Source organism: Cherax quadricarinatus, chromosome 10 (genome assembly GCF_038502225.1).
Source record: "Cherax quadricarinatus isolate ZL_2023a chromosome 10, ASM3850222v1, whole genome shotgun sequence".
NCBI lineage: Eukaryota > Metazoa > Arthropoda > Malacostraca > Decapoda > Parastacidae > Cherax > Cherax quadricarinatus.
In genome coordinates this window covers 3,269,903-3,293,336 of record NC_091301.1, presented here as the reverse complement: position 1 = coordinate 3,293,336, position 23,434 = coordinate 3,269,903, and the positions used below count along the sequence as shown (strand labels likewise).

Sequence of the window (23,434 nt, the reverse complement as noted above, 5' to 3'; positions counted from 1 at the left end):
CGATAGTGGAAGGAGTGTATCCAATGTATGCATGGGGGGATATTTGGGGTAGGTTGTGTAGGCTCTGCATACTGCCACGGTAGCAGGAGGTTATGTTCCAGTTCCTCCACGGCATCCTGAGTATCATAGGATACGGGAAGGTGTGTGTGGAGTTTGTGGGGGAGAGGATACGGCCTTTCATGTAGTATATTTCTGTGAACGGTTGGGAGACGTACGGGAATGGATGGGGAGGGTAGTTAGATGGGTGAAGGGGTGGGATTTCGGTTTTGTGGGTATTGAGTTTGGATGTGGGAAGGGTGGGTGTCCCTGTGCAGCGAGCTATCGTGGATTTTGTGCTTGTGTCGTGAGCGATGAGGGGTCAGGCGGAGTGGGAGGGGTGCGTAGAAAGGTGTTGGCGGGGACCTTTTATCGTAGGCTGTGTCGAAATCGGGCTCTTTATGGGACATGGTGGGAGTGGGATTTCCCTGTAAGCTATCGTAGTTTGATGATGGGGGTTCTATTGGGCATGTAAGGGATGGAGGGAGGAGGGTCAGGGGATGCTGTGGGCTGGTCTCTCCTGGGAAGGGGGGGGGGTTGGTGTGTGTGTGTGTGTGTGTGTGTGTGTGTGTGTGTGTGTGTGTATGGACAAACCTATTATATGTGAAACACAGAGACATGGTGTATCATGGTGTGTAGGCTGTTAGGGTATTGGGGATGGGATATGGGTCCTGCTACAGTTTGAATTATTATAATCAAAAAGAAGCGCTAAGCCACAAGGACTATACAGCACTACAGTTTGAAGTGTGTGTATTTAATGTGATTATTGTTTATTCTTGGGACGGGGTATGAGAGATTATGTTCTTTACTGTATATTCGTGAATTAGGTAACCATGTGTAAGGACTCATGTAAACTGTGTGAGATGTTTAATAAAATAGGGAAAACTTGTATGCGTGTGAGATGCTTTTCTCATAGGCAATGTGATATATACAATTGTATATATGTGTATGTGTGTATATGTATGCGAATGTGTGAGTGCATATGTATGTATATATATATATATATCTTTCTTTCAACACACCGGCCGTATCCCACCGAGGCGGGGTGGCCCAAAAGGAAAAACGAAAGTTTCTCCTTTTACATTTAGTAATATATACAGGAGAAGAGGTTACTAGCCCCTTGCTCCCGGCATTTTAGTTGCCTCTTACAACACGCATGGCTTACGGAGGAAGAATTCTGTTCCACTTCCCCATGGAGATAAGAGGAAATAAACAAGAATAAGAACTAGAAAGAAAATAGAAGAAAACCCAGAGGGGTGTGTATATATGTGCTTGTACATGTATGTGTAGTGTGACCTAAGTGTAAGTAGAAGTAGCAAGACGTACCTGAAATCTTGCATGTTCATGAGACAGAAAAAAGGACACCAGCAATCCTACCATCATGTAAAACAATTACAGGCTTTCGTTTTACACTCACTTGGCAGGACGGTAGTACCTCCCTGGGCGGTTGCTGTCTACCAACCTACTACCTTGAATATATATAAATATATATATATAAATATATGTATATATAATATATATATATAAATATATATATATAAATATATGTATATGTATATATATATATATATATATATGTATGTGTGCATATGTGTATGTGTGTGTAAATATGTGTATGGCGAGGAGATGCCCCTCTTGTGAGGTGAATCTTGTCGAAGTACATCTTGTCACATTACAGCATGGTTTCGTTCACTGGTACATAGCACGGACATATTGTACTTGGATTGGTTTTGTTGCCGCTATGTTTGTCAAATTACATTTTCTTTTTGTAAAAGTATGCTTTGTTCTGTAAGATGTGTGTATAATGGGTATACATGTAATGTCAGTGTTAGTGGCTGTACACCTTCGTACTGAAGACATTCGGTGCAAACATGCAGGTCTATGGTTAATTACTGTGTGTTCTTATGCAAATTATGAGGCAGTTGGCTTGCCTTTCCATGGGGGGGGGGTTAGTGGGGGTAGGAGGCATAGTGTCTATACTGTTGCATACTGCACCCACTATACTAGTTGCTGGTGTATTTGTTTGTGGGTTGCTTATTATGTAAGCTTTGTGTTATGCATGGTGTCTTTTCTTCATGACATAGTGTAGTGTCAGGCTAAGATAAGATAAATTACCACATACATTGTATCTTTTCTTTGTGTACCTATACATGTACTCATCTAATTGTGGTTGCAGGGGTCGAGACTCAGCTCCTGGCCCCGTATGTATGTGCGGGTTCTAATAACATATAAATAATATGCTGTGCATTGTGCGTGTTTAGGTAGGAGAATGCATTTTTATTGTATTGTGTTGATGGTATAGGTTATTTTCCCTATTATAGTTAATGTTCAGTTGTTCATATGCGATGTTTATCGTGAGTGTAATGTTTATCCTTTGTGTCTATGCCTTATGTCAGGGTTGTGATAGGCAAATATTGTACGTTTTATGTTTTATATGTATTTCGGCCTTGGTCACAGGGTTTCATATTCTTGTTATGAAGTGTATTTAAATAAAATAAAAATAAAAAATAGTCAGCTTTAGGACAACAAGCCAACTTAAATAAACAGATAAACTTCTAGACAGCCGAGCAACATAGATGACAACAACAACTTAAAGAAAATAGATTAGCCTAAACAACAGACCATCTTAAAGATATCAGATGAAATTGAAGAAAACAGATCAAAACAGATCAACATAAAGACAACAGCGCAACTTAAGGACAGCAGACTGACTTAAAGTCAACAGACCAACTTAGATCAGCTTAAAGACAACGCAGCAATAAGCAGGTACGTAACTGGTAGTATACCTTAGATAGGGATGAACTCTGAAGGGATAATGGAATATTTTAGTGCTGGGCTCTGAATAAGCAAGAGACAGGATAACGCCTTTAACCCGTTAACAGAATTTCGTAAATACAAAACTGCTGGGTTTAAAACAAGGGCTCCGATGGATATAGATCAATGTTAGAATTTACTGTGATTACCCTAGGTAAAACCTACATCATGTACAATACTTACATGTGTGCCCATCACACGTATACCATCAAAGACCTTACTGAGAGACACTATGACCCCCATCACTGCAGGTGCATCACGTTCTCATGTCTCTTCTCTACATTGTAAACAATGTTTGAGTATCATCTGAAACGTTCATGTTCCAAGGAATTGATGCTACATTTCCCTTCATGAGTCAAAATCTAATCATCTCTCATTCTAAACGCGCTAATAATAATAATAATAATAATAATAATAATAATAATAATAATAATAATAATAATAATAATAATAATAATAATAAAAACAACAACAGCCATAAATCTTACAAGTGACCTTCATCGTAATCACTACCGGTGCCCCTTTGGGGCGGGGCAGATGCAGACCAGAGGCCTAGCTTCTCCCTACGAGCCCGGTGAGGGCGGGGAATGTGACTAGGCCTAGGGACAGTTGGTCCCAAAGATGAGGGGGTATTTGTACCTCCTCCCATGGGAGACTTACGTCTCGAGACACTCCCCAGATAGGGAGCCAAGGCCGGGTCACCACTACTTGGAAAAGACCCGGGCCGGGAGAGTACCGGCGAATAAAAAAAAAATCACTACCAGTGAACCTACATCTGGTGTCATTATGCTTGACAGACAAATTTCACCGTGAGTTCTTGCTTATTTATTCGACATGGCTTAAGAAAGGACACGAATACGACTTCAGCTGCTTCTTTGATTTATGGAATGACATGAACTAGGTTTTCCTCGTTGCTAGGATGTCTTAAAGTAATGACATGCTAGGCTTTCTCTGCTTGTATTGCTTAAATATTAATATAGATGAGGCTTTCCTTCTACGTAATGGGCCATTTTTTTTTTTTACTCCAAATTCTTATATTCCATTATATTCATGGGGAAGAGCCAAATCCATGAAGGTCATGCAACATCAGGGAAAGGGGTGGTAATCAGGTTTGATACGAGTTAGGGAAGGGTGGATCTAGTTCCTTGGATCAAGAACCCATTCACCGGCTCTTTATCACATGGCTGAACTAGCTTTCAATGGGACAACATTTTGCCGTGTAGAGCTCTTATCAACTTATACGACTTGACACTCTACACAGAAACGTTGTTGTCCCAGTAATTGCTTGTTCTGCAGTGTCACAGCTTTGCAACACCTGGAAGCAGGTGTTGCAGAGCTGAGAGTAAGAGACAGGAGGAAACTGAAAGGAAAGGAAGTAGGCTTGTCACTGTGACAAAAATCATTACTCAGAGTAGTCAGGCGATGTAATTAATCTCTCTCTCTCTCTCTCTCTCTCTCTCTCTCTCTCTCTCTCTCTCTCTCTCTCTCTCTCTCTCTCTCTCTCTCTCTCTCTCTCTCTCTCTCTCTCTCTCTCTCTCTCTCTCTCTCTCTCTCTCTCTCTCTCTCTCTCTCTCTCTCTCTCGCTCTCTCTCTGTCAGTGTGTACCCACGTTTCTTACCTCTCTCTTCCTTTCTACTCACACCGTCTTACCTTTTTCTTCCTGTCTACCAACAATTTTCCCCACTGCACTATCCTCTCTCAATCCTTCCCGCCCCCCCCCATTATTCTTACCATCCCTCTTACGACCTAACAAAAAAACTAGGTTTATGGGCCCATGCAAGGCATTAAAGTTAAATAAATATTTTACACCCCCTTTTCTGTCTAAGACCTATGTAAAACTCGTAAATGCTTTTACTACAGTGGCGCTGTTCAGAAAAATTAGCTGGGCTACCAGTGATATCCAGGGCGAGATGTTTGAGCAAGTCTCTCTTACAAATACTTGCTTCCTCGCTTTACCTACTGCTGTTTTTTTTTTATTATTGCACTCACGGGGGAGCGCTAAACCCGCAAGGATCATACAGCACCTGGAGAAATGAGAAAGCAATCAGATTCGATCTCAGGGAGATCAGGTAAAATTCCTTGGGTCAAGAGCCCCTCTACAGCGTGAAGTAACCTCACTGAAGACGGACTTTATTGTAATCTAGTCGTTCCTGTTTGTGTATCATATGTAACAGAATATGTTATTTCTCCCTGGAATGTTCGATCTAACCAAATGGGTTTACATAGTTTATGTTATGGCAAATACCAGATCAAGTATTGACTGTGTCCCCTCGTCAACCTCGCTTCACTTTGTAGGTCATTAATTTACTGTTCTAACCTCACAGGCTAAACAGTTTCTTTCTTTATATTTGAATTCTCTAATTATAATAACTTTCTTATTATCCCGATCACTCTTCAGCAATATAGTTCCCTCAGTATATCAAATACTTCTCACTCCAAAGTCTTATTAAACGAAGGGTTAATGCTTGAACTGCCATAATTTTGTCATCAGATTACTACCACTAAAATTTCAACATTATTTGTGTTTTGGATTTTATTTTCTGAAGCTTGTGTTATTTCTCTTATCAATATTGCCATTGTCCCTCTCATCATTCCTTCTCTCCTTTCCTCACACTAAGCTCCGTCAAGTACATTACGTATTTAGAATACAGTTTTCCAGTTTAATTTCTGTTAGACGATGTCAGGTTTCTTCTCATACATATATAATATCCCTCAGCTCTTAGTTTATTTTTTTAATACCTCGTGTATGCTGATATATAAAAAGTTGACAAATGTGTTTGTTACACTGTCTCCCTTTTACTTTCGTTTTTTTTTTTTTTTGAGTGGCAGGTGGAATGATCTCATGTTACCCCTTAGCAGCGTTTAAACAATTCTATATTGTTACCAGATCCTTTTTTTCGAAAGTTCTTGTTTAATCGATATGTCCTAACACTTCCAATTTCTTAATGTCATTAGTTATCTTTAACAATTCTTCATTGTCTTTTGTTAAACCTGCGTGAATAATATTTTCAATGATCTATTTAATCCTTCCCATATGTTTAAATCCTCTTTTTCCTCCACTAAATGGGATCCACCACGAGTGGGAAAGTTTTGATCAATTTAATAATATTATTCCTCGTTTACACAGGTTATGTCCCTCATGTGTATTCTGCCCAAGACTGTATATACCCAGAAGCCAAGTAAAAATATTTGGATGAATAAAATAACCTCAAATAATCTGCAGCAATGGAGTTCGAGGGAATAAATGTGTTGGCAAGACGCAACTATATCATAATCATAACCAAGCGTTAAACCCACAAGTCATACAGCGTTAATATTTATCGGAAGATATAATACACAGCAACCTAGCAAATTTTCAAGATCTGAGCTAGCATAAGTGAGGCTTGCAAGACGTGAGCAATCGAGGAACTCCCTCCCCGGTGGGGCAGTGCTTACTACCTCATATCGAGATGAAGATGTACGGGCACTGTGATGGTGCCTCCTTCCCACGGCTACTGCCACTCCTGCTGGCACTGGTCTCTGCAGCACTCACTGCCCAGGTCTTTGTGAGTATAATACCCGAGTGATATATTTAAAGTGTCTCTGATTATTAGGCATCCCCGAAGTATTTAGTGGTTTAAGGTATTCCACATTAAAGTGGTGTTGCATATGTAAAACAAATGAAGAAACAAAAACAAACATTAGTGTATATTAATTAAAATAATGTTGGAATTCTTAATGACGTGTGCAGTACCATTTTTATTTTTAAAATTGTGTATTTTTTTTTTTGCGTGCCTCGTCTGAACGGCCTAAATCTTTAATGCCTGATGCAGCTTCTGGACATGATAATATCCAGTAAGATTAGTCTTCACACATCCATTTTTCTAAGAAAGTTAATGAACTCTGGATAGTTAAATTCCTAGTAATAATTAGAGAATGCCGTGTCTGTTATAATCAAGGGGAAGCGCTAAACCCGGAGGATTATACAGCGCCTGGGGGGGGATGTGGAAGGCATTCAGGCTTAATTCGGGGAACTGGAGCACAGATCCAATTTCCTAAATCAAGAGCCCCTCACCAACATCAAGGAACCTTCCTTGAGGGGCACTTAGCTACATATGCATCAAAGCGCTAGATAGCCCGGTTACAAGCTATGTTTCTCCTAGCCCCGGGCACACCAGTGAGCCTTAAGCTTGGTCTCCAGCTATTTTATTCTTCTGTATGTTCTGGCCTCACGAGCGATACTGTGTCAGGGCACCGCGGAGAAGCGGAGGTATATGCGTAGTACATTGATATACAAGAAGAGAATGAAATACGTATGTGGAAACCGCGCCTGAACTAAGGTCTGGTGTGCCGGGTGCTAGGACGAAACATGGCGTGTAAGCAGGCTATCTAGCATTTTGAGGCATCGATAGTTAAGTGGTTAAGACATCACGGTGGGAGCTCACACTTGTGAACAGAACACATGTGAGCTCCCACACTTGTGCTGTCCATATCCTGTTTACATATATTTATAAACATACATCTGTCCATATCCTGTTTACATATGTTTATAAACATACATCTAGGTTTTTCTCCCTTTTTCTAAATAGCTCTTGTTCTTCCTTATTTCTTCTATTGCCCATGGGGAAGTGGAAAAGAATCTTTCCTCCGTAAGCCATGCGTGTCGTATGAGGCGACTAAAATGCCGGGAGCAATGGGCTAGTAACACCTTCTCCTGTAGACATTTACTAAAAAAGAGAAGAAAAACTTTATAAAACTGGGATGCTTGAATGTGCGTGGATGTAGTGCGGATGACAAGAAACAGATGATTGCTGATGTTATGAATGAAAAGAAGTTGGATGTCCTGGCCCTAAGCGAAACAAAGCTGAAGGGGGTAGGGGAGTTTCGGTGGGGGGAAATAAATGGGATTAAATCTGGAGTATCTGAGAGAGTTAGAGCAAAGGAAGGGGTAGCAGTAATGTTGAAGGATCAGTTATGGAAGGAGAAAAGAGAATATGAATGTGTAAATTCAAGAATTATGTGGATTAAAGTAAAGGTTGGATGCGAAAAGTGGGTCATAATAAGCGTGTATGCACCTGGAGAAGAGAGGAATGTAGAGGAGAATGTAGGAGCCTTTGAACCAAGTGAGAGAGTCATTGTGGTAGGGGATCTGAATGCTAAAGTAGGAGAAACTTTTAGAGAGGGTGTGGTAGGTAAGTTTGGGGTGCCAGGTGTAAATGATAATGGGAGCCCTTTGATTGAACTTTGTATAGAAAGGGGTTTAGTTATAGGTAATACATATTTTAAGAAAAAAAGGATAAATAAGTATACAAGATATGATGTAGGGCGAAACGACAGCAGTAGTTTGTTGGATTATGTATTGGTAGATAAAAGACTGTTGAGTAGACTTCAGGATGTACATGTTTAGAGAGGGGCCACAGATATATCAGATCACTTTCTAGTTGTAGCTACACTGAGAGTAAAAGGTAGATGGGATACAAGGAGAATAGAAGCATCAGGGAAGAGAGAGGTGAAGGTTTATAAACTAAAAGAGGAGGCAGTTAGGGTAAGATATAAACAGCTATTGGAGGATAGATGGGCTAATGAGAGCATAGGAAATGGGGTCGAAGAGGTATGGGGTAGGTTTAAAAATGTAGTGTTAGAGTGTTCAGCAGAAGTTTGTGGTTACAGGAAAGTGGGTGCGGGAGGGAAGAGGAGCGATTGGTGGAATGATGATGTAAAGAGAGTAGTAAGGGAGAAAAAGATAGCATATGAGAAGTTTTTACAAAGTAGAAGTGATGCAAGGAGGGAAGAGTATATGGAGAAAAAGAGAGAGGTTAAGAGAGTGGTGAAGCAATGTAAAAAGAGAGCAAATGAGAGAGCGGGTGAAATGTTATCAACAAATTTTGTTGAAAATAAGAAAAAGTTTTGGAGTGAGATTAACAAGTTAAGGAAGCATAGAGAACAAATGGATTTGTCAGTTAAAAATAGGAGAGGAGAGTTATTAAATGGAGAGTTAGAGGTATTGGGAAGATGGAGGGAATATTTTGAGGAATTGTTAAATGTTGATGAAGATAGGGAAGCTGTGATTTCGTGTATAGGGCAAGGAGGAATAACATCTTGTAGGAGTGAGGAAGAGCCAGTTGTGAGTGTGGGGGAAGTTCGTGAGGCAGTAGGTAAAATGAAAGGGGGTAAGGCAGCCGGGATTGATGGGATAAAGATAGAAATGTTAAAAGCAGGTGGGGATATAGTTTTGGAGTGGTTGGTGCAATTATTTAATAAATGTATGGAAGAGGGTAAGGTACCTAGGGATTGGCAGAGAGCATGCATAGTTCCTTTGTATAAAGGCAAAGGGGACAAAAGAGAGTGCAAAAATTATAGGGGGATAAGTCTGTTGAGTATACCTGGTATAATGTATGGTAGAGTTATTATTGAAAGAATTAAGAGTAAGACGGAGAATAGGATAGCAGATGAACAAGGAGGCTTTAGGAAAGGTAGGGGGTGTGTGGACCAGGTGTTTACAGTGAAACATATAAGTGAACAGTATTTAGATAAGGCTAAAGAGGTCTTTGTGGCATTTATGGATTTGGAAAAGGCGTATGACAGGATGGATAGGGGGGCAATGTGGCAGATGTTGTAGGTGTATGGTGTAGGAGGTAGGTTACTGAAAGCAGTGAAGAGTTTTTATGAGGATAGTGAGGCTCAAGTTAGAGTATGTAGGAAAGAGGGAAATTATTTCCCAGTAAAAGTAGGCCTTAGACAAGGATGTGTGATGTCACCGTGGTTGTTTAATATATTTATAGATGGGGTTGTAAGAGAAGTAAATGCGAGGGTCTTGGCAAGAGGTGTGGAGTTAAAAGATAAAGAATCACACATAAAGTGGGAGTTGTCACAGTTGCTCTTTGCTGATGACACTGTGCTCTTGGGAGATTCTGAAGAGAAGTTGCAGAGATTGGTGGATGAATTTGGTAGGGTGTGCAAAAGAAGAAAATTAAAAGTGAATACAGGAAAGAGTAAGGTTATGAGGATAACAAAAAGATTAGGTGATGAAAGATTGGATATCAGATTGGAGGGAGAGAGTATGGAGGAGGTGAATGTATTCAGATATTTGGGAGTGGACGTGTCAGCGGATGGGTCTATGAAAGATGAGGTGAATCATAGAATTGATGAGAGGAAAAGGGTGAGTGGTGCACTTAGGAGTCTGTGGAGACAAAAAACTTTGTCCTTGGAGGCAAAGAGGGGAATGTATGGGAGTATAGTTTTACCAACGCTCTTATATGGGTGTGAAGCATGGGTGATGAATGTTGCAGCGAGGAGAAGGCTGGAGGCAGTGGAGATGTCATGTCTGAGGGCAATGTGTGGTGTGAATATAATGCAGAATATAATGTAATTCCTATTTTTAAAACAGGGGACAAGTCGTTACCGTCAAATTACCGCCCAATAAGCCTGACCTCAATTGTAGGCAAATTACTAGAGTCAATTATAGCTCAAATTATAAGAAGCCATCTCGATAAGCATAGCTTGATTAATGATACTCAGCGTGGATTCACAAGAGGCCGGTCTTGTCTAACTAATTTATTAACTTTTTTCAGTAAAGCTTTTGAGGCTGTTGACCACGATAAAGAATTTGATATTATTTACTTAGATTTTAGTAAGGCATTTGATAGAGTTCCGCACCAAAGACTGTTGAAGAAAGTAGCAGCTCATGGCATTGGGGAAAGAGTGCTCTCGTGGATCGAATCATGGCTCACAGACAGGAAGCAGAGAGTGTCCATAAATGGGGTTAAATCCGAGTGGGGATCAGTAACAAGTGGCGTTCCACAGGGATCAGTCTTGGGCCCGTTGTTGTTTATAATATATATCAATGATCTTGATGAAGGAATTACTAGTGATATGAGCAAATTCGCCGATGACACGAAGATAGGTAGGATAATTGATTCAAACGTAGATGTTAGGGAACTTCAGGAGGATTTAGACAAACTCTACTCTTGGTCAGAAAAGTGGCAGATGCAGTTCAATGTAGATAAATGCAAGGTTCTGAAGCTCGGAAGTGTCCATAACCCTAGCACTTATAAGTTAAATAATGTAGAACTTAGCCATACAGATTGCGAAAAGGACTTGGGGGTTATGGTAAGCAGCAACCTTAAACCAAGACAGCAATGCCTAAGCGTACGTAATAAGGCAAATAGATTACTGGGATTTATATCAAGAAGTGTAAGCAACAGAAGTCCAGAGGTCATACTGCAGCTTTATACATCATTAGTAAGGCCTCACCTAGATTATGCAGCTCAATTCTGGTCTCCATATTACAGAATGGACATAAATTCGTTAGAAAACATTCAGCGTAGGATGACTAAATTAATACATAGCATTAGAAATCTTCCTTATGAAGAAAGATTGAAGACTCTTAAGTTACATTCACTTGTTAGACGAAGAATGAGGGGAGACCTGATCGAAGTGTATAAGTGGAAGATAGGTATTAATAAAGGGGATATTAACAAGGTCTTGAGGATATCTCTCCAAGAGAGAACCCGCAGTAATGGATTTAAATTAGATAAGTTTAGATTTAGAAAGGACATAGGAAAGTATTGGTTTGGAAATAGGGTAGTTGATGAGTGGAACAGTCTACCTAGTTGGGTTATTGAGGCTAGGACTTTGGGTAGTTTCAAATTTAGGTTGGATAAGTACATGAGTGGAAGGGGTTGGATTTGAGTGGGACTTGCACATCAGAGCTTATTTCTTGGGTAGCATTGAAAATTGGGTTGGTCAAATGTTTGTTAGTGGGATGAATTGTAAAGGACCTGCCTAGTATGGGCCAACAGACCTGCTGCAGTGTTCCTCCTTTCTTATGTTCTTATGTTCTTATGTAATTCGTAGTTTGGAAGTTAGGAGGAGGTGCGGGATTACCAAAACTGTTGTCCAGAGGGCTGAGGAAGGGTTGTTGAGGTGGTTCGGACATGTAGAGAGAATGGAGCGAAACAGAGTGACTTCAAGAGTGTATCAGTCTGTAGTGGAAGGAAGGCGGGGTAGGGGTCGGCCTAGGAAAGGTTGGAGGGGGGGGTAAAGGAGGTTTTGTGTGCGAGGGGCTTGGACTTCCAGCAGGCATGCGTGAGCGTGTTTGATAGGAGTGAATGGAGACAAATGGTTTTTAATACTTGACGTGCTGTTGGAGTGTGAGCAAAGTAACATTTATGAAGGGGTTCAGGGAAACCGGCAGGCCGGACTTGAGTCCTGGAGATGGGAAGTACAGTGCCTGCACTCTGAAGGAGGGGTGTTAATGTTGCAGTTTAAAAACTGGCAAGACAGTGATGGAATGAATGATGGTGAAAGTTTTTCTTTTTCGGGCCACCCTGCCTTGGTGGGAATCGGCCAGTGTGATAATAATAAAAAATATATATTTATATGTAAACAGGATAGGTCATGGGTGAAGAAATACGAGAGGAATATAAGCAAGCTACAAAATAAGTAACCTTTATTGAACATCCTGCAGGACCAGGAGGCGGAGGCTAAGGAGGATGAGAGGAGAGAGACGGGGGTAGTGGAGCCTACTGCCCTCATGCAGGTGATGGAGGGCACCCAACATACCCTCACTTGGTACTCGAGTCTTCCCTCCGTTGCCAACGTCACCGCCACTGTGGAAGACGAGGTCAGTGGGAGACCAGGTCATTTGGGATACGAAGTCAGTGGGATAAGAAGTACGTAAGTGGTAAACCAGGTAGTAAAATACGTAAATTTAACCCAGTAAAGTTAAAACATGTAACTTAGTGCTATTACAGTTCTTACTCCATTCTTCACTGTTAGTTAAATAAGTTCCGTCTCTGTGTTTGTGTGTAATAGCTGAATGTAAACACTGCTGAAAATTACTAAACACACTGGAATTGTCAAATGTATTTGTTATAGTAGGATGCCACCTCTAAGAACATGGTGTGAACAACAGTCAGTCCGACAGGTTTAAAAGGCTTTTGCTGGCTTGTAAAGAATAAAGTAGCTTGTATCTTTTCGAGGATAACTCATCTCTTGAGAGTGGTAACAGAATGACTGATTTAAGAAAAGACACGCATTGCAGAACGAGCTTTCACTGGGATAACGTTTCGCTCTGTGTAGAGCTTCATCAATGCTCTAGCAGAGCGAAACGTAATCCCGGTTAAATAAGAACATGAGAAAGGAGGAACACTGCAGCAGGCCCATTGGCCCATACTAGGCAGGCGCTTCACAAATCCAACCCACTAACAGAACACTTTCCCAACCCATTTTTAACGCCACCTAAGCAATAAATCCCGTTCTACAAAGTGTGTCACAGTTTTCAATACCGTCTGCAGTATACTTCATTTGGGTCTAGGGTGATTGATGTTGACACTGGTGGCAGGTGGTGGCAGCAGTAGTGGAAGTAGGGGAGGTCCTTCCTGGCGCCCCGACTGATAACTTCACATACTACGGAAACATCACGATCTCCGCTCTCTTCATTGGCTACAACAAGCTCCACCTTTCACTGTACGATGACCGGCACCTGGTGAGTTACGTTGACTTTCACGTGGTGGTTATGCTGACTTTCACGTGATGAGTTACGCTGTCTTCCTTTGTACACTATGTTTTTTTTTTTTTCGTCGAGAAGGAACAAAGTGCGAACGGTTGAAGTCCCTTGATTTGTATTCCCTGGAACACAGGCGAGAGAGATACACAATAATATACACATGGAAAATCCTAGAGGGATTTTTTTTGTTAATTTTTATATTTTATTTAAAAAACCTTACCAAATTACAAAGAATGCATAATAATAGTACAGGAATACAAAAACAATCTTTTACGGTGCTAGTACCAGGTTATTTCTGGAGGTAACAAGTATTATAACAACATCCTGTTATAGCAAACAGTACACGCAAAAACAAAACTCACTAAAGTATTAGTCATTTATTGGTACCGCCACGTAAATTGTGACCAAAGAAACACACCAAAAGGAATTTTTACATGGGTTAAAATAAAAGGAGTACCTGTCATAACTTATTACAAGAAAAAACACCATACAATGCACAACATCACAAGGTTACTAAAGTTAAAGTTGTAACACATGACTAAAGCCATAACCACCTTTAACACACACAATATATATACAACACAAATCATGTCAGTGAAGTAAAAAGACCCTAACTAAAGCTACCATAACAACTTTAAAACAAAAACACAAAGCCCGAACATACCCACTATGACAGGGTACAGAGTATTGGTTCAAGTTGTGTTACATTATAGCCTAACCAATAAGAATTCTGAAGGAACGTATGAGTCCTTATGCACAATAATCATGGAAAAACAGTATTTTAATATTATTAATATGTTAAGCCATCAAGTACAATAATTCTTATATAGAAAACTGAACAACATATATGTAACATACAATAATAAAATAAACCCAAAACAAGCTTTTATAACATAATAAAACTCAGCACATCAAAAGGGTTTAATACCAAACCCTACACAGAAATTAAACCTCCCACATATGTATGTAAACCGAAACTCTTGTCCTCAAAATTTTTGTTATAAACCCCTTAATAAACATGGCATAGACCCGAGACCTATACATACTCTTAAAAAATTACCACATAGAACCTCCAGCAAACAATAAAAGTTAAACATAATACAAGACAAGTAGTAAGTACAAGGGCCGCTGTATCTTGCCGGTCCCAAAAGAACAGACATGTACCTCAGAAAAATTTATGTGGAAACCAACTTGCCATATCTAGTTACTTAAAAACGAGATCCTAAGGGCTCGGTATCCTGGCTATCAAGGAAGATTTCTTACACAGTGAACATAACCATCAGGGTTAGAAAGTTAACCTTGTAAGCTACTCTTATATCTCACTATGGCAAACATTCCCGTGAAACATAGCTTACCATCCACACCAAACTGCCACTACCTTCCTCTTACATACCACAAAAACTCCAGCGGTAAATAACCCCCCCCCCTTTACATCCCCCCAGAAGGAGTCCACCCCTTTGCCCATCCTCAGGGACCCTGACAAAGGGAACCCACAGTGAGGTTCCTATAACCTTCCGGGAAACTTTTTTCCCAGGACGCCCCATAAACCAGCATATTCCTACACGTCGTCCTATAGAATCTAGCCGCCAACGCTTTTATCCTCGTATCACCCCTTAAGGGGGGGACAGGCCGTCGGGATTTGTACTCAGGAAGTTTAAGGAAAGGCAGATGAAAACCACCTTGGTGTATATAGTGGCAGGAACAGGGGGGGGGGGCGTGTATTTGAGGAGGGTCAAGGCCTATCCACTACGGAACATATTAGTTTGTATGCCGATATTTGGTTTAGGGAGAAATGGAGGAGGGTTGGCTTTTTCTGAAACCCTAGGGCCCTGTCTCCTGGGGCATTGTGCCCCCATGTGCTCATAAGTCACATAAACGGCACGTCCTCCTCTGCCCCGCATAGTGTACAAAAATCTGAGTTCTATAGCCATGCAATGTGACGTACGATGGTATCGGCCTCCTCAGGGTCATTTTCAGTGTGAAGGATCCTTCCGGCAGCCCCTCGTAGGGGCCGCCCCTCCACATTCCCATGCTCGCCGAGTGTAGTCCCATAACCACTGAACACATCCTGTAGGCTGTATGCTGTCGCTTCAAAAGGTACATTCCGTACCTTCACCCAAGTAAAATACTTAGAAACGTCATGAAAGCATACTTCCACTGCCGAATTGACGCTCATCCTCCTTTCTTGAAATTCGTCGACAATGCTGGAGTAGAAGTCGCTCCTCATGAACTTCACGAAGACCCTTGACATACCATTCAGCGCCACACCATACAACTCTTCATTGTGGATGCCACAAACGTCCCTGATAATGCTTGGCAGGAGAACGTTCATCGTGGCGCTGCTTAAAGATCCCCTGACCAGCTCGATGCAGACAGTATTTATGCCTTAAGAAATCGTAATGACACGATTGCAAATAAACCATACCCCCGGCCGGGATTGAACCCGCGGTCATAGAGTCTCAAAATTCCAGCCCGTCGCGTTAGCCACTAGACCAGCTAGCCACAATAAGATTCATCCAACTAGGTATATTTCTACACCATAGGAAGGTTAGCACAGGCACCTCTGTGACCACAAATGCAAGTTTTTACAGACGAATCTCCAGCTAGCGTGGCCGTGACGAACTCTAGCTCAAGTCCCTTCACTGCGGTCACAGAGGTGCCTGTGCTAACCTTCCTATGGTGTAGAAATATACCTAGTTGGATGAATCTTATTGTGGCTAGCTGGTCTAGTGGCTAACGCGACGGGCTGGAGTTTTGAGACTCTATGACCGCGGGTTCAATCCCGGCCGGGGGTATGGTTTATTTGCAATCGTGTCATTACGATTTCTTAAGTCATGTTGACGGCAGTGAAGGGACTTGAGCTAGAGTTCGTCACGGCCACGCTAGCTGGAGATTCGTCTGTAAAAACTTGCATTTGTGGTCACAGAGGTGCCTGTGCTAACCTTCCTATGGTGTAGAAATATACCTAGTTGGATGAATCTTATTGTGGCTAGCTGGTCTAGTGGCTAACGCGACGGGCTGGAGTTTTGAGACTCTATGACCGCGGGTTCAATCCCGGCCGGGGGTATGGAGTATTTATGCGCCGGTTCATATGGTCCGCCATCTTGTTGCTAATGCTATGTTTTCCTCACCAGGTGGCGTGCAAGAGAAACTGTAGAAGCGTCCTCTCTCCCTGCAGGTCGAGAGACGAATGTATCCTAGAGGGATTAGTACCAAATTTGCACATGAAAATCACTCCCTATGAAAACAAAAGACTCGGCAGGAGATGCAACATTTCCCAAAAGAAAAGCAGGGGCGCCACGAGTACAATAAGAGACAGCACAATAAGGGAAGGTTCTTGTGTTCTTTGATACGACAGCAGGAGGATACTACGTTCTTCTGTATGATAGCGGGAGGACATTACGCTCTTTTTGTATGATAGCGGGAGGATATTACGTTCTTTTTGTATGACAGCGGGAGGATGTTACATTCTGTAAGAGAGCGGGAGGATATTTCGTTCTGTTCTGGTAACGGCTTGACAAAGCTCTTGGAGAGCGAATCGTTGCCACAATAAAATGTCGCAGTCGCACATATTGCACATATTGTCGATAATTCTACCAACGTTAATACAGAATAGTGAATGTTGTCAAGAGGAACTCTTGTGTATAATGATGTTGCATGAAGCTCATCATATTGAATTCGGTAATGCAAAAAAGAACAATGTTTTCTCTCTCTTCGTTAGGTTTTAAACTGAGACATGGATCAAGAACTGATTTGTGTAAAAAAAAAAAAAATGTTGCCACTAACGTGTGTGGGCTCCAGATACCCCACAGTTTGCACGTAAACTCGGCTGGTCGTTGTTGTGGGTTCCGGGTCGTCTATACACTGTGTTGTGGATGCATAAATATGCGTACTGCTTGTGAGACTGGTATTTCAAATGGGAGAAGAATGATATTAGTTCTGTAGTTTTCCACAGCCACGTATTTGCTCCCATTAGAATTGACATGCCTAGTGTTACTGGGCGCCTGATGCCTGAAGCATTGTTGGCTCAGTGGTCTAGGGCGTCGTGGATTTTAGCGGACTTCCCAGGAGGCGGGCTAAAATATCGCGGCCTCGATCCCCGCATAGTCGCAGTATTATTATGCGTATATATATATATATATATATATATATATATATATATATATATATATATATATATATATATATATATATATATATAAGCCGGGCCAGAAGCTGTGACTCGACCCCTGCAACCACATGATATAGAGAAAAATAACACACACGATAATAATGGTGAATCATGACTGGACACAATGGTGTAACCTTGAGAGAACCATAACACCATGCACCAGCAAAGGACCCTCGTGTTCTTGCTCTTCCTACCACCTGATGTTCCCTACAGTTTTTTTTTTTTGCATGTTCTGATAATGTTCTGTGATAATAGAACACTGCGTGTTTTCACTGAGTTGTGTTTGTGGGGGTCGAGTCTCCGCTCCTGGCCCGATCTCTTAAAGCACAGTTTTTAAGAAGTATTTCCTAACATCCCGGTAGGTCATTTGTTTTTAAAATTGGTCTCTGTCTCATGGCTCCTCTGACACTGCAAGCAGTGAGGTGGATGGTAGTGAGGTGGATGGTAGTGGTGAGGTGGATGGTATTGGTGAGGTGGATGGTAGTGGTGAGGTGGATGGTAGTGGTGAGGTGGATGGTATTGGTGAGGTGGATGGTACTGGTGAGGTGGATGGTAGTGGTGAGGTGGATGGTATTGGTGAGGTGGATGGTAGTGAGGTGGATGGTAGTGGTGAGGTGGATGGTAGTGAGGTGGATGGTAGTGGTGAGGTGGATGGTATTGGTGAGGTGGATGGTAGTGAGGTGGATGGTAGTGGTGAGGTGGATGGTAGTGAGGTGGATGGTATTGGTGAGGTGGATGGTAGTGAGGTGGATGGTAGTGGTGAGGTGGATGATAGTGGTGAGGTGGATAGCAGTGGTGAGGTGGATGATAGTGGTGAGGTGGATGGTATTGGTGAGGTGGATGGTAGTAAGGTGGATAGTAGTGGTGAGGTGGATGATAGTGGTGAGGTGGATAGTAGTGGTGAGGTGGATGATAGTGGTGAGGTGGATGGTAGTCGTGAGGTGGATGGTAGTGGTGAGGTGGATGGTAGTGGTGAGGTGGATGGTAGTGGTGAGGTGGATGGTAGTGTGGAGGTGGATGGTAGTGTGGAGGTGGATGGTAGTGTGGAGGTGGATGGTAGTGTGGAGGTGGATGGTAGTGTGGAGGTGGATGGTAGTGTGGAGGTGGATGGTAGTGTGGAGGTGGATGGTAGTGTGGAGGTGGATGGTAATGGTGAGGTGGATGATAGTGGTTAGGTGGATAGTAGTGGTGAGGTGGATGGTAGTGGTGAGGTGGATGGTAGTGATGAGGTGGATGGTAGTGGTGAGGTGGGTGGTAGTAGTAAGGTGGATGGTTGTGGTGAGGTGGATGATAGTGGTTACGTGGATAGTAGTGGTGAGGTGGATAGTAGTGGTGAGGTGGATAGTAGTGGTGAGGTGGATGGTAGTGGTGAGGTGGGTGGTAGTAGTGAGGTGGATGGTTGTGGTGAGGTGGATGGTAGTGGTGAGGTGGATGGTAGTGGTGAGGTGGATGATAGTGGTTAGGTGGATAGTAGTGGTGAGGTGGATGGTAGTGGTGAGGTGGATGGTAGTGATGAGGTGGATGGTAGTGGTGAGGTGGGTGGTAGTAGTGAGGTGGATGGTTGTGGTGAGGTGGATGGTAGTGGTTAGGTGGATAGTAGTGGTGAGGTGGATAGTAGTGGTGAGGTGGATAGTAGTCGTGAGGTGGATGGTAGTGGTGAGGTGGGTGGTAGTAGTAAGGTGGATGGTTGTGGTGAGGTGGATGGTAGTGGTGAGGTGGATGGTAGTGGTGAGGTGGATGATAGTGGTTAGGTGGATAGTAGTGGTGAGGTGGATGGTAGTGGTGAGGTGGATGGTAGTGGTGAGGTGGATGGTAGTGGTGAGGTGGATGCTAGTGGTGAGGTGGATGCTAGTGGCGAGGTAGTGGTGAGGTGGATGATAGTGGTGAGGTGGATGGTAGTGATGAGGTGGATGGTAGTGGTGAGGTGGATGCTAGTGGTGAGGTGGATGCTAGTGGTGAGGTGGATGATAGTGGTGAGGTGGATGATAGAGGTGAGGTGGATAGTAGTGGTGAGGTGGATGATAGTGGTGAGGTGGATGGTAGTGGTAAGGTGGATGGTAGTGGTGAGGTATATGGTAGTGGTGAGGTGGATGGTAGTGGTGAGGTGGATGGTTGTGGTGAGGTGGATGGTAGTGGTGAGGTGGATGGTAGTGGTGAGGTGGATGGTAGTGGTGAGGTGGATGGTAGTAGTGAGGTGGATGGTTGTGGTGAGGTGGATGGTAGTGGTGAGGTGGATGGTAGTGGTGAGGTGGATGGTCGTGGTGAGGTGGATGGTAGTAGTGAGGTGGATGGTAGTGGTGAGGTGGATGGTAGTGGTGAGGTGGATGGTCGTGGTGAGGTGGATGGTAGTGATGAGGTGGATGGTTGTAGTGAGGTGGATGGTTGTAGTGAGGTGGATGGTTGTGGTGAGATGGATGGTAGTAGTGAGGTGGATGGTAGTAGTGAGGTGGATGGTAGTGGTGAGGTGGATGGCAGTGGTGAGGTGGATGGTCGTGGTGAGGTGGATGGTAGTAGTGAGGTGGATGGTAGTGGTGAGGTGGATGGTAGTAGTGAGGTGGATGGTTGTGGTGAGGTGGATGGTAGTGGTGAGGTGGATGGTAATGATGAGGTGGATGGTCGTGGTGAGGTGGATGGTAGTAGTGAGGTGGATGGTAGTGGTGAGGTGGATGGTAGTGGTGAGGTGAATGGTCGTGGTGAGGTGGATGATAGTGGTGAGGTGGATGGTCGTCGTGAGGTGGATGATAGTGGTGAGGTGGATGGTAGTGGTAAGGTGGATGGTTGTAGTGAGGTGGATGGTTGTGGTGAGGTGGATGGTTGTGGCGAGGTGGATGGTAGTAGTGAGGTGGATGGTAGTAGTGAGGTGGATGGTAGTAGTGAGGTGGATGGTAGTAGTGAGGTGGATGGTAGTAGTGAGGTGGATGGTAGTAGTGAGGTGGATGGTAGTAGTGAGGTGGATGGTAGTAGTGAGGTGGATGGTCGTGGTGAGGTGGATGGTCGTGGTGAGGTGGATGGTCGTGGTGAGGTGGATGGTCGTGGTGAGGTGGATGGTCGTGATGAGGTGGATGGTAGTAGTGAGGTGGATGGTAGTAGTGAGGTAGATGGTAGTAGTGAGGTGGATGGTAGTAGTGAAGTGGATGGTCGTGGTGAGGTGGATGGTCGTGGTGAGGTGGATGGTCGTGGTGAGGTGGATGGTCGTGGTAAGATAGATGGTAGTAGTCAGGTGGATGGTAGTAGTGAGGTGGATGGTAGTAGTGAGGTGGATGGTCGTGGTGAGGTGGATGGTCGTGGTGAGGTAGATGGTAGTATTGAGGTGGATGGTAGTAGTGAGGTGGATTGTAGTAGTGAGGTGGATGGTCGTGGTGAGGTGGATGGTCGTGGTGAGGTGGATGGTAGTAGTGAGGTGGATGGTCGTGGTGAGGTGGATGGTAGTAGTGAGGTGGATGGTAGTGGTGAGGTGGATAGTAGTAGTGAGGTGGATGGTCGTGGTGAGGTGGATGGCCGTGGTGAGGTGGATGGTAGTAGTGAGGTGGATGGTCGTGGTGAGGTGGATGGTCGTGGTGAGGTGGATGGTCCTGGTGAGGTAGATGGTAGTAGTGAGGTGGATGGTAGTGGTGAGGTGGATGGTCGTGGTGAGGTGGATGGTCCTGGTGAGGTAGATGGTAGTATTGAGGTGGATGGTAGTAGTGAGGTGGATTGTAGTAGTGAGGTGGATGGTCGTGGTGAGGTGGATGGTCGTGGTGAGGTGGATGGTAGTAGTGAGGTGGATGGTAGTGGTGAGGTGGATAGTAGTAGTGAGGTGGATGGTCGTGGTGAGGTGGATGGTCGTGGTGAGGTAGATGGTAGTAGTGAGGTGGATGGTCGTGGTGAGGTGGATGGTAGTAGTGAGGTGGATGGTCGTGGTGAGGTGGATGGTCGTGGTGAGGTGGATGGTAGTAGTGAGGTGGATGGTCGTGGTAAGGTGGATGGTAGTAGCGAGGTGGATGGTCGTGGTGAGGTGGATGGTAGTAGTGAGGTGGATGGTCGTGGTGAGGTGGATGGTAGTAGTGAGGTGGATGGTCGTGGTGAGGTGGATGGTCGTGGTGAGGTGGATGGTAGTAGTGAGGTGGATGGTCGTGGTGAGGTGGATGGTAGTAGTGAGGTGGATGGTCGTGGTGAGGTGGATGGTCGTGGTGAGGTGGATGGTAGTAGTGAGGTGGATGGTCGTGGTGAGGTGGATGGTCGTGATGAGGTGGATGGTAGTAGTGAGGTGGATGGTCGTGGTGAGGTGGATGGTCGTGGTGAGGTGGATGGTCGTGGTGAGGTGGATGGTAGTAGTGATTTGGATGGTCGTGGTGAGGTGGATGGTCGTGGTGAGGTGGATGGTCGTGGTGAGGTGGATGGTAGTAGTGAGGTGGATGATAGTGGTGAGGTGGATAGTAGTAGTGAGGTGGATGGTCGTGGTGAGGTGGATGGTCGTGGTGAGGTGGATGGTAGTAGTGAGGTGGATGGTCGTGGTGAGGTGGATGGTAGTAGTGAGGTGGATGGTCGTGGTGAGGTGGATGGTCGTGGTGAGGTGGATGGTAGTAGTGAGGTGGATGGTCGTGGTGAGGTGGATGGTCGTGGTGAGGTGGATGGTAGTAGTGAGGTGGATGGTCGTGGTGAGGTGGATGGTCGTGGTGAGGTGGATGGTAGTAGAGGTGGATGGTCGTGGTAAGGTGGATGGTAGTGAGGTGGATGGTCGTGGTGAGGTGGATGGTCCTGGTGAGGTAGATGGTAGTAGTGAGGTGGATGGTAGTAGTGAGGTGGATGGTAGTAGTGAGGTGGATGGTCGTGGTGAGGTGGATGGTCGTGGTGAGGTGGATGGTAGTAGTGAGGTGGATGGTAGTGGTGAGGTGGATAGTAGTAGTGAGGTGTATGGTTGTGGTGAGGTGGATGATCGTGGTGAGGTGGATGGTAGTAGTGAGGTGGATGGTCGTGGTGAGGTGGATGGTAGTAGTGAGGTGGGTGGTCGTGGTGAGGTGGATGGTCGTGGTGAGGTGGATGGTAGTAGTGAGGTGGATGGTCGTGGTAAGGTGGATGGTAATAGCGAGGTGGATGGTCGTGGTGAAGTGGATGGTAGTAGTGAGGTGGATGGTCGTGGTGAGGTGGATGGTAGTAGTGAGGTGGATGGTCGTGGTGAGGTGGATGGTCGTGGTGAGGTGGATGGTAGTAGTGAGGTGGATGGTCGTGGTGAGGTGGATGGTCGTGAGGAGGTGGATGGTAGTAGTGAGGTGGATGGTCGTGGTGAGGTGGATGGTCGTGGTGAGGTGGATGGTAGTAGTGAGGTGGATGGTCGTGGTGAGGTGGATGGTAGTAGTGAGGTGGATGGTAGTGGTGAGGTGGATAGTAGTAGTGAGGTGGATGGTCGTGGTGAGGTGGATGGTCGTGGTGAGGTGGATGGTAGTAGTGAGGTGGATGGTCGTGGTGAGTTGGATGGTAGTAGTGAGGTGGATGGTCGTGGTGAGGTGGATGGTCGTGGTGAGGTGGATGGTAGTAGTGAGGTGGATGGTCGTGGTGAGGTGGATGGTCGTGGTGAGGTGGATGGTAGTAGTGAGGTGGATGGTCGTGGTGAGGTGGATGGTCGTGGTGAGGTGGATGGTAGTAGTGAGGTGGATGGTCGTGGTGAGGTGGATGGTCGTGGTGAGGTGGATGGTAGTAGTGAGGTGGATGGTCGTGGTGAGGTGGATGGTAGTAGTGAGGTGGATGGTCGTGGTGAGGTGGATGGTCGTGGTGAGGTGGATGGTCGTGGTGAGGTGGATGGTAGTAGTGAGGTGGATGGTAGTGGTGAGGTGGATGGTAGTAGTGAGGTGGATGGTTGTGGTGAGGTGGATGGTAGTGGTGAGGTGGATGGTAATGGTGAGGTGGATGGTCGTGGTGAGGTGGATGGTAGTAGTGAGGTGGATGGT

General features: G+C 44.4%; 1 protein-coding gene across 2 annotated transcripts in view; it reads left to right on the top strand.

Annotated features, from left to right (window-relative positions):
- The window catches only part of LOC128687863 (ileal sodium/bile acid cotransporter-like), a 53,182-nt gene that overhangs the window by 6,878 nt on the left and 22,870 nt on the right, over positions 1-23,434 (top strand). For both annotated transcript variants that reach the window (XM_070083509.1, XM_070083510.1), the window contains exons 2-4: positions 5,978-6,395; positions 12,299-12,454; positions 13,175-13,318. In XM_070083509.1, the coding sequence (XP_069939610.1) occupies positions 6,300-6,395; positions 12,299-12,454; positions 13,175-13,318 (396 nt within the window). In that variant the 5' untranslated portion in view covers positions 5,978-6,299. The remainder of the gene's footprint in view (positions 1-5,977; positions 6,396-12,298; positions 12,455-13,174; positions 13,319-23,434) is intronic.